The following is a 12,250-nucleotide window of genomic DNA, read 5'->3' as shown; positions in this document are numbered from 1 at the left end:
ACAGTTAGGGAAGTCTTGCTTGTGTCTAGCCTGCACCTGGTGTACTGTAGCTTAAGTTCACCGTGGAGTGCGATCCTGTCTCCCCTCAGTCTGCTCTTCTCAAGGCTAAACTTGCCCAAACATCTCCTCAGAGGGCTTTGCTTCCAATCCCCAGATCATCCTTGTTGCCCTCCTCTGAACCCTTTTGAGCTGGGGCAGCGGCTTCTGATCTGCTCAGCTAAGATTCAGGAACGAGAATGAATCTCCCCACCCACACAGCTGCTGCTAGCAACCAAGCGGCTTCCTTTCAGTTGCTGATCTCAGGACATGCTGCCTCCAGTTGCAGCTCTCAGGAGCACATGGCCTCTGAAAAGATTGTTGCTGGATAGTCCAGGCCCCACACCCCTTTGCCTCTGCCTTTGTCTCCTCTTCCACTACAACACCACTGCCAAACTCCTGTTTGCTCTCGCTGGTCACTCACTCCCTGGGAGCTTGGCTGCTCGTATCCCAGAGTCCCTACACCAGCTGGGACAGCTTCCTCTGAGCTGATCTGCTCTCCTAGGAGTCAGGAACCAGAAGCCCTCCAGTATCACTACAGATTTAGTATTGCTATGGCAGAAGAAGTCTGGGCTTCCCCAAATGCTGACCTTCCAGGAATTAATCACTTAAGCTCTTTTATTTTCAGATCACTCCCCACTTTGCCTCCATCTTAAATCACTTCCTCCCTTATAAGCAAACTGAGCTTCAAGTGCATTTACTTTACACCTCCTTTTACCGACACTGTGCCTGCTTTCAATACATTTAGATTCTGTGAAAAGAGAGGCTGAGCTTACTCTGTGTGTAAAAAGAACCCAGTGCCCCAGTATATACTGAATGGATAAAAGGCGGGATAAACCTAGCTCTTCTGACTTTGGACTTCAGGAGCACTCTTGTTTTGTCCCGGCTGAGAATCTAGTCAAGTCACATTCTGAATTACAAACAAAGATAAAACAATCCATACTACTCTCCCTGCTACCACACACCTACCTATGACACATTAGCATGACTAATATTCATGAACCGTCCTGTTGTACACGTGATTCCCTATTGCTGAGCACCTGCTTTGCATGAAGAAAGGCTCAGTGCAGCTCCTGGCTTCTCTAGGGAAGGTTCCCTACTGGGAACCTGGCAGACTTGCTGCCAATCAGGGTTGACCCTCTTGAGCTGGGACCAGGGTCTGCCTCATTAGGAGGCAGCTTCCTCTGTTCCCATCAGGTGGTTCCCTCCAATTCCAAGTCACCGAATCGCTGTGAATGCAGAAGTTCTATCAATGTCTGGGTTGGAACTGAGAAGGAATGTGGACCTTGCAGCTACCTGTGGCAGGAGTGTGCAGTACGTCTCTCAAATCAGGCGATAGTTCTGAGTTGCTGTCTGGCCACTGTTGATACTATTTCTCATGTTTCTCTATTGCTTTTCTCAGATCTTCCAATGAAGTTATAGAGATTTCAAAGTATAAAAAGTATTAGCAAACCAGAACCCCTTAGAGATTCCTGTTGGAATAGTTTGGTGGCATACAAATGCAAAAATAAATACATACATACATACATAAAACATAAGAAAACACTGAAAGTGACATTAAAAACCATAACTATGCATAATTATATTATTATTATTATATTTCAAACCCTTCTCAATGGATTTATTGATTAATTCACCTGCTTGCCTGCCTTCTAACTAAAGAGTATCACCCTTTATTTATTCCATTTATATCCCTCCTCTTCCTTTAAGGAGCCCAAAGTGGCATACACAGTTCTCTTCTTCTCCATTTTATCCTCACAACAACCCTGTGCGGGTGGTTAGGTTGAGGGTCAGTGAGTGGTCTAAAGCCATTGAGCTTCATGGCTGAGTGGGGACTGGCAGCCAGGTCTCGCCAGTCCCTGTCCAACACGGTAAGCCCTACACCATGCTGGTGCATCCTGGTCTTGGAACTGGCCTGTGTCTCATTTACATTAATTTAAATACACAATGCATGCAGTTCACAACCATTGGGTCAAAGTTCTGAGAGACAGGGCAGAGCTCCTTGAAGTTCGGTGCAATGACAAAAACTCACGGAGCACACACAAAATACCGCCACCTTTCACTAAAGATGTTGACAGCCAAAAATGTGCTTTGCATTCCAGTACCTCGCCAATTAAATACTATTCAGTGGGCTTCACATGAAGGCTTTTGAAATACCCAGAGACTGGCTCCACTGAATTCATGACAATTGTGGTATTCAGGCTAAAGTGGCTCTGAGGTGAAATATATCTTTCAGGGAAATTACTTTCCATTTCCACTTAAAGGAAAGAAGCATATTCACCAAATGTGATACTGGTTGCAGAATGTTTATGCTAAATGCTTTGATCCTTTACACACTTACCTGGAAAAAAGTCTTACTGAACTAAATGGTGCTCCTTTTTTAGTAGCTATGAATAAGATTTCACTCTAAAGAAATGTAGTATTTTGAGCCATAGCCGTGAAAGGCTGATGTTGGCAACTGGAAAAAAAATCTTTCATATGCTACAGTACGATATGGAAATGTGGACGATAATCATTATCACATTTATAGTCTCTAAGCAGACCCCTGTGGGATCTTATTATTATTCTCATGTTAATGACAAAGAAATAGCACTATTATTTATTAAGCATATCAACCTACTATGAGAGGTACCAAGTATATTTTAAAAGATGAAAACCCATGCCTCTGCAGCTTACAATGTTTTTAAAACAACAGTGTTTCAAACTTATCCCAGAAGAAAAAGGGAAAAAGGGAGACAGAAATAGAAAAATAATGCTTTCTCCCAAACTATCAAGTAGAACTTCTCCGGTTCACCTGACATCTACAGTGGCTACCTAGGTCCAATGTTTTTCAACTGTGGTGGCTTCATATAGTCCTCTCACAGACTCTGCCCAATCAGAATTCACATGAAGGTGGACAGTCTAAAACTGCCTCCCTTTTCCATTTCTGTACTGCATTTTCTCTTTTTGCTTCTGGTATGTGTGAGTTGTTCCTGCACATGAAGAGAGAAGGCTTTGAGTCTAAACTCTTTCATGAGATTTTAGGTTTTTCAGTAATGGCGGTGTGTGGGGGTGTGTGTGTTCCTTTCTACTTTTTAAATTTAGTTTTTGCTTTTACACTAGCAATCCCTAAGTGCATTCAAAAGTGTATGTTTCATGAAGACCATACCACATAGGTACCTAGACACTGGTGTTGGCTCTCGAACACTGGCCTGCTTCAAAATTAATTCATCTTTTTAAATAACAGCAGAGACCAATACAAGCATTCAACTTTAGGGTTTAAAGAACATGCAGAGGGAGTTGTGTAGACACATGGTGGATCCACCTTCTCTGCCACTGTCCTTCTTGCTTGCCATATATCAAGCACGAACTACTGTGAGGAGCTTTTCCTGCCTGTATAGACTCCCTGGACAATCCAGAGCTGAGTTCTACAGTGCATGGGGAGCCCACATAGATAGAAAATACCTCCCTGCTACAGCCCAGCCTCACTTCACGGCAGGAAATGGGAGCTGTGATGGATATTGCTAAGGAGTTTTCTCTACCCCCTCACATTTCCTTTATTTACTCTCTAAATTAGGAGGTGGATAAGATACTTGAGCATAATCTTCTTCATAGTTCTCATGCATCTAAACTGCAGCCATGAAAAAGCCCCAACCTTCTGCAAGATTCCAAGCTTGCAGGCTCTACTTTGCACTTTACTTGAACTCTGAGGTCCACCAACCAGAATCAGGCACAAAAATAGTGGCTCAGGAGGTTTTGGGAGAGGAACACGAATGATAACATGAGGTTGCTGCTGAGCATGTGCTCAGCCTAACTTTTTGTTTTCAGGACCAGAATGGAGCTCAGAGTCCAGTCAAGCAAGACCAGCTTCTAGTCCTGTCCCCTTCTGCCACCCCAACTTTCTTCCATTGCTGTCAGATGGAAGTCAGAAACCCTGAGCAATCTATGGCAAATCAACCAGAGATTAACTCGCACATTCCACTCTCCTTTCCATCCCCTTTTAAACTGCAAAGGTGATTGTCTCCATAGGGATCATAATAACGATCACATGGTGCGGTGCATTTCATAATAGGATGTAGTCAATTTTAAGCATTCTAAATATCATCAGCCAAGCAAACTCTGGAGAAATTAACATGAAGCCCCACAATCAGTGTTGAGACTTATACTGTATCCACTGGATCCAGCGTTATCCCGAAATGGGGAGAAGCCCCTGAGCTGAGAAGGCTCCATCCAGCTGAAAGGGAGAGGCAACTCCATGGATTTCCTTCTCTAACCCTAGTCCTTTGCAGAGGGGTTCCCAACTGCCTTGAGCAGATTTCCAACATGAAGAGGAGGCATCAGTGAAGATCGCTTTTCCTCTACAGCTTGGAAGCCTCTCAAGGACAAACACAGCCCTTCTACCTGCAGGAGATGCAACCTGGGCTCAACCCCATCTTCAGCAGATATTCCATAAAACATACTCTGGCTACTATTATTTGTAAGCTGGAGTTACTAAAGGATTTCCATTCTCTGGTCATGTTTTCTTCTTTCAGAACTCTATGTTTTTTGGTACCAAGAATCTTATTTTTGTTCTGTTAATCGTTTTGAAAGCAACGAGCTGTTGTTTGCCCTCCGATTTCTCTTAAGAACAAATGACTGGTATAGCGCATAATGAAGAGAAGCACTCCTTCAATCAGAATATTGCAAAGTGGGCCCTCCTGCCTTAGCTGTGCATTGCCTTTAAATTGCTGCCTGGTTTAATAGGGCTCACTTGGAATATTTAGAGTGCTTATTGCCCTGTATGGTATAGGAAGTGAATACTTCTTTGTTAAACTCAGAATGTAAGTACCTTTCACTGCCATTTGGTATTTTTTGTCATGCATAATCATATTTGCTTACATTTACATTATGGAAATGTAAGCAAAAATACTTCTTTTTTCTTCATTTTAACAGGCCTTGCACTTGAGGGAAGAATGAGTGGAAAGAGATGGGTGCGGAACCAGCAGAACATTGGCTATCAAATTTTATTCTTTCTATCCAGAAGCAAGACTTTTTGTTCGTTTGTTTTCTCATCTCACTTTTGAATGTAACGTTTTTGCACACCTTCTCCCAAAACTAACAATAAAAAATTATTCTCCAATATGGTTGCTTGATTTAGGGCTGTTTTTTTTCCAGACAAATCCATATCCATGTTTATACAAGGGCAAAACTATACTTTTAATGCATTTCCTGTAAGCAGCACAAAGCTGTTTAGAAACGCAAACAGAAACTTTGAGACCCAGGGAAGTTGGCAGGGAGGCCATTTTTACCCCTTTCCCTTCTGCTGTGCTCCGATAAGAATCTGCCCCATCAAGAGGGTATTTCCTGTTGATCCTAATGGATGCTAATAGGATCTTCCTTCCTGCTGCAGATAACAGCATGAGGGGCACATGGGGGCCCAGCGCTGCTTCTTGCCACAGCAGCCTGGAGCTTGAACGCTGCCCTTCTCGCTGCTGCTATTTGCACTTTTTGCTCTAGTCACATGATTCAATGAGATGTATTAGCTTGGCCAAAAAGTGGTGAAACCTTTTTCCAAAGACAAGATGGAATTCTCCCTCACACAAGTATGCAATTAGAAATCTGGGACTGTTTGGACTCTGGGTCCACCCTAATGTGCTCACCACATTTAAAAACCTTTTGAACTGTCCTGTTTGTTCTCACCCACCCGCCTCTTCCCTGGGCACTCCCTCTCCTTCCTTGATTCCCTTTGTCTTGCTTGCCGCCTGGAGGTTGCTGTGATGTGAAGTAACAGACTATCTTAGTAAGGTGCCTGGGGAGCCTTTCTGGCTAAAGTATTTTGGCTAAAAACATTAGAGAGAACTGATTCATTCACTAAAAAATGCATGTGCCCCATTTTCATGTGAAGCATCTTTCCCAGTTCAAGAGCACAGTGGTGAGATAAGTCAGCCAGAGGCTGTCCTCTGGGTTGTGCAGCCAAGGCCAGCAGTGGGACCACGTAGGAGTGGGCCAGGGAGCTTGTCCTGCCCTGCCCCCTCCGCTCTGGCGCTGGCCACCTGCCCCAGAGGAACATCTTGTTGCTGTCACCCCTTGACTCCGTTGGTACAGTGAGTTCTGCTGCACCACCCACTCGGGTACCGCCGCCATGGTGCAGGGCTGCAGGCCTTGCAGGCACCCTCTGGGGCTCTGGATCTTTGCCTTGCAATCTGCTGGTAGGAGTGCTGCTGAGTGATCTCGCTGATTCATTTCACAGGACCTAAAATCTACACGGAGGTGAATATTAACTTCTCTTTAGTCCACCAACAGGATCGCTAGGCGATAATTGCTGAATGCAGTGGAAGATCACCGTTTTGCAAGCAGTGCTAGACTTTGCTATCTGAAGATATCAAGCTCAGCATTTCCTTTCCCTTTTACAGTTGTTTTTGGTTTTTTGCAGCATTTCTCTTTATTTTTCATTTCTGTGAGTGTGTCTTCCACTCTCTTCTACTTTTTTCCACCTACTTGTTATCTATTTCTCTATTGCCTTTCCCAGTGTGTTGTTTTGCCATGGATGTCAGTAAGAATTATGCCTGCTACAAAGCATAATATATTCTAGATGCACTATTTACTTTAGAAATCATTCCCACACAATTTATTCCCCTTCCTTACAGGATTAAAACATTTTAGAGGTTAACATCCACAGTAGTTGCTCAGTAGTTCCTAATATACAGCACCAACAACTAATTGTCGCAAATAGAGCATTACATCAAAGCTGCAGCAAAATTATGCTGCCTTTTCACGTAAATTCACTGGCATAAATGATTAGGACAAGGGTGAGATCAGTATGAATGTGGAACCCTACTTGCATTTTCTACAGTAAATTTGTTAGCATAGATCTGCTTGCTTGTTGCATACCGAGTCTTAATAATACACAGTATGATACACAGTAAACTGGGCTTCCATCCCTAATCATCAGGGCCTACAGAATTCTCTTGCAGAGTTCTTTCATTTATGCAATCCTATGCATCTAATGCAGAAACACATTCCACTGTTTTTAATGGAGTTTACTCCCTACTTATGTGCTGATGATTACAGACTTTCTAGAAAGGAATCTCTGGAAAGATTAGAGAATTCAATGGGGTGTTACTTCTGAATAGATATGCTCAGGGTCTGCAGTAGTTACATCCTTCCTTTTTTAAAGCAATACTGTCATGACTGGCAGTTGTCTGCTGCTCTTTTGTAGCATTCCTTTTCTGTTTTTCACATTTACACCTTCAAACATTCTGTTTTATTTCTTAAGTGGACCATGGAGGCCCCAGTGGCCTTGCTCAGACTTGTTATTACCATGGCATTAAAGCCAGGCAGAGTGAGAAGAAAAACATTGCAACCAAAATGTGGCAGAAATTGAGACAAAGGGTGAAATGAATGAGAGAAGTAAAACTGTTAGGCTTTGTGATCAGACAAAAGTGGGGTGCTAATGTTAGCTTTCCTTCCTTTCTGTGCTGTAATATGGATGCTGTTTTCTGGTGTCTAAACAGTACTTCCACTCCATTACACCTCTTACCCCATAGAATTATATAATTTGTTCATTTATTTAATACATTTCTATCCTGCCCTATAGCTGAATAATGTAAACTCCCAATTGCCATGGAAAGACTACAGTCTTGAGATGGGACAAAGGACTGCATTAATTAAATAAATTAACAAAATAAAGATCTCTACCAAGAGCTGGTAACAACAGTCAGTAAACAATGTATCTTCCAATTAAAATAAGAACTGGTGATTAACCTTGTTTTCCTTTCCTTGTGCCTTTTTTCCTTTTGTGTCGTATCTTTAGACTGTTAAGCTTGCAGACAGGGACTGTTTTACTTTTACTGATCTTATATAAACTTCTCTGGAAGGCTTTTTCAGCTGCTGAACAAGGGAGAAAGCTTCAAATAAATACATGCAATACTTTTCCGACAAACCTGAATATTGTTATTCAGAGGCACCAAATGTGTCACATCAGCAAAAGCAATTAGTGTGAGTGATCCATCAAATGGACTTGCAAAACATATACAGTAGGTGAGCGTATCCAGTGTTCCTGGAGGAGGCTGCCTGTCCAGCATGTCTGTTGGCCGAAGTGCAACCAGGGCCTATTCCAGCGAGGAAAAGAAAAGGTTTGTGTGTGGGAGGCAGAAAGAGCTGGAGGTCAGAGCATCACTGCTTCGCTCAAATAGAGGCATCACTCACGTAGAGGCATTGCCAACACTTTATTTGAAAAAAGTGTGAACAAGGGAGCGCTGCAGACTAGTAAGCTTGGGGATGGGGAGAAGCAACCAGTATTGATCTAGAAATAGCAGGGAATGACCTCAAGGAACTAACCTGTGTGTTTGACTGAGGGCGGGGGGAACAGAGAGAGAGAGAGAGAGAGGGAGGGATGAACGGCATGAGTACATCACATGCCGAAATTGTTGTTTGTGTATCTCTGTGAATGTGGAAGGGAGAGGGAAGGAGAGAGAATGAAAGACAGAGGGATGAGTAGTTTTAGAGGGCAATTTCAAATGAAAAATGGGGGCTCACCTATGCCTTGTATTCAGGTTCTATGGCAAACCATTCTCCAGTTAGCTCTATCAGTCTGAAAGGGACTGCCCATGGCTATCACTGTGGTCATTTCAAGCACCTATGGCACTTCCACAAAACTCTAAATGTGCCCACTGGTCCAAGCTGGGTGGACACCTTTCTCAAATTATTGTAGATTTCCACATAAAGAACACCAGGAACTTCTAATTTCTGTATAAAATATTACCGTATATATGTAACTTTTGACAAAGTAACATGTCAAAAATGCCATTTGAAAACATATAAATCATTTCCTGGGGTTTTTCTCTCTTTTTAAATAAACCAGCTCTGCTATGCTCTGTCAGGACCCATACCAAGAAATCTGATGAAAGGGCAACTTACCGAAGCAATTCTGTATGCATTTATTGTCCGACTGGATGGAATTGGTATGCAAAACACTGCCGCAGGGGCACCCCCTCCCAATTTGGCACAGTTCCCTGATCTTGCCAGACTGAACTCACACCTGCATCCCACAGCCCCATGAATAATTAGCACGGTTACTTTGACAATGGCCACTCCTAGTTCAGGGAGTGATGTGGGCATCTGGGTACACAGACTGAAGCTGAACCCTGCCCCACCTCCACAGTCACTAGTGGTAACGTGGCAGGGGGAGATGTTGACATGGGCTGTATAAGGGCAGATGTGGGGGTCCTCATGTGTGGGCTCACCAGAAGGATCTGGATATTGGGGCCTCTGGCTGTAATCTGGGGCACAACCATGTATGCTTGATTTTCACTGGAAGATACCTAGCCCATGAGCCAGTTTGCAGACATTTGCATTAGAATATATATTGTTGAGCCACAACACCTGTTGAGCTGCTGCCTGCTGCTACACATTGTGTTTGTGGTCCTCCTGTCCTTCCAACAGTCAAGAAAGGCAGTAGGATACAGCATGCATGATCCTTTTCCCCCTCCCAATAGTCAAGGAAGATAGAAAGCTGGTCAGCATTTTAATTTTGCAGCCAGAAGAAATTCATAAACCAAAAAAGGGCAATCGGTCTAACAACAGACCATGTCAAACAAACGGAATGCCAACGAATGGCACATTATTTCCCCTTTATACAAATGATAAATGTGACATCTGTGGGAGTGCTATCTCTGAGGGGTTCATTACAAACATTGCCCTATCGTTATACTAACTCTCCAAGCCACCACAAGGCAAAGATATTAAAGAGAAGGCAAGACACAAGGATGACAGCTAAGAGGCAATGGCACTCCAGCAAGAACTGTACCATGTCGGATTTCAGAAAAGGTGATCCCACACTTGTAAAGCAGCCAGTGATCCAAGACCATTTGTCAGAAAAGGGATGATAGAAAGTCTGTGGAGGGACAGCGATGGCTGTGTAATCACCTGGAACTTATCATTCCCAATGACACATAAGACATCGGTGAAGGTAGCGAAGACGGAGAAGCAGGAGGTAAAAAGAGGCAGAGAGCTGCACTACTGTTACAGGGGGATTTCGAGGCTCAGAGAATTTCGAGAAAACATTACAAGTGTCTGCAGCATTGATGAGTGTGCTATGCAAAAAGGGAATGAGCGTTTGGCTAGACACGCACTGGAAGGTTGGAAAACAGAGAACCCCAACCTCTGACCAAATGTACATATTGCTAGTGATTTGCGGCAGTCAATGGAAAAGACAGGAAAGGGCAACTCACTCAAACCATGGCACCTTCTTGGCACGTTTCCTAAATACAGCACTCATTTGCATACAGTGATGAGGAATCAAATTGGTCTCCAATCTCAAAAGCAATGATTGCTACACAAAGTGCATTTTCAAGGCTCAGTTAAGATGCTGCTACCAAAAGCCACCCTTATCACATACCTCTAAGGCGACATGACCCAGGGCTCCATGCTGACTCCCTGTGGCACAGAGAACTCTCACCCCATGGGATACGGGGAGAAGAATTTGTGCAAATGGCTTGTATCACAGCCCATGGTGGTCAGGTTCCTGTCCATTTCTCCACCATACAAATGCTGTGTTACTTGTAACATGTACTGCGAAAGTGTTGGCTGAGCATTAAGAAATACACGTATGGGGCTGCCAGGCAGATAATTCAATCACTGCATCATTCTTCTACATCTCATCTCTCCCTCTTTTTCTCTGACTTAGTATGATCTCCCAGCATCTCCAATCAGTACAGGCTAAAATGAGATCTCCATTTTTCTGGAAAAAGCATGGGAATTCCTGCAGTTGCAAAGAATGAAGCCTAGTGTCACAAGCTTCCCCACTTTTTTCTTTATCTGGTTGCAGAATCAGCCTTGATTTGCACCTGCTTTGCTGCCCGTCAGTGGCATCTGTGCCTGGCCATGAGCGTGCCAGTCCCTACTTGGTCAGGGGCTGAGATGCCACTGGTTAGACTACAGAATTGTAGAAAGTATCTTGGTGTCACATTGAAACTAAACATCAGCATTTACCTTAGTTCCTTGAAGGGGTCTGCCCTGACATTGGGAGTTTCTATGGATTTAGGGAACACTGTGCCTTCTGCTCCTGAAATTACAAAACAGAACACAAGGTGTTTATGTTACAGACTGTTAACAGGGGCATGATGCTCAAATTACATATGGCATATTTTACAATTTGTCTGGCCGTAGCCGGAAAATAAATAATATATCCTTATAAATATCCAGAATAAGTATAGTAGGTCTCCTTGCACCCCATTTTGCAATAATTGGCCCACTTATTGCTACAGAAACACACACTATTTTGCTTGCAGGTGTAAAACTGTTTTAAACATATTTCAGCCAGTTCTTAAATGAGGTGCTGAATGCATAAAAATATTCTGCATGTGCTACATTTCAAAATGTAGATGCTGTGTAGTACTATGGAACCACAGAGCAGAATCCTCTTAGGAAAGAGTCCCAAAGAGGGTGATGAATATAACTAGCGCTGCATGACTATTAGCAAAAACAATGGGGCCTGTGGAGCAGCCTCCCCCACCCCGAAGTCTCGCCTTGCTAGGTGAGAGGACTGGCACTGCAAAGTGAGTGTGCACGGGTATGTTGCAACCACAGCCACAGGGCAGCCTCCAGCCATGTGCCGCACCATTTCTTCTTTCTACTACATGAGGAAGAATAAAACAGCTGGCTTTTTAGTGATACGGAAAGGCCTGCTTTTATAGCATTCTTTAAGAGCAAGCCAGGAGACTTTCGACTTCCACTTGTTTCCCTCCACCCCACGTCCACCCTAGTTTCCAGAAACTGATTTCAGCCACTGCTGCCTTTTCAACCCAAATACCCACTCTCAGCGTTCCCTTCCCACTTGCGGCAAAATTGCTGAGGATGAGGCTGCTGTAGTTCTGGGGAAAAGCTTCAGCCAGTCAGCACCCCTGACTGCAGTCATCATTGCTGATAACATATAAATTAAACCGGACTGTCATTTGGGTATGACTTTTGAATGATAGTTAGTTATGGTAAAAGCAAAATGTACAATTACTACTATCATTATTACATTGCATTTCTATCCCACCATGCTTCTCATGTGAGGGATTCAAGGAATTATCCTCACAAGAATCCTCTTGGGTTGGCTAGGCTGAGAGCGACTGGCCGCAATTCACCCAGTGCCCAGTCCAGCCCTCTCCCCACCACGCTACCCTGGCTTCCACCCCTCGCTCTCACCCCACACAAGCACACATGAGTATACCATGTACGCACACAAGCTCTATTCATAGCCACGCAGCCT

The 12,250-nt window shown here is 43.7% G+C and overlaps 1 protein-coding gene across 3 annotated transcripts in view; it reads right to left on the bottom strand.

The window, feature by feature from the left end:
• Positions 1-12,250, bottom strand: part of SGCD (sarcoglycan delta) — a 532,748-nt gene that overhangs the window by 45,438 nt on the left and 475,060 nt on the right. For all 3 annotated transcript variants that reach the window (XM_044451058.1, XM_044451059.1, XM_044451057.1), the window contains one exon: positions 10,987-11,059. In XM_044451058.1, the coding sequence (XP_044306993.1) occupies positions 10,987-11,059 (73 nt within the window). The remainder of the gene's footprint in view (positions 1-10,986; positions 11,060-12,250) is intronic.

The sequence above is a fragment of the Varanus komodoensis genome, unplaced genomic scaffold (genome assembly GCF_004798865.1).
Source record: "Varanus komodoensis strain SLA01 unplaced genomic scaffold, ASM479886v1 scaffold6_1, whole genome shotgun sequence".
Classification (NCBI taxonomy): Eukaryota; Metazoa; Chordata; class Lepidosauria; order Squamata; family Varanidae; genus Varanus; species Varanus komodoensis.
This window is presented reverse-complemented; position numbering and strand designations above follow the sequence as displayed.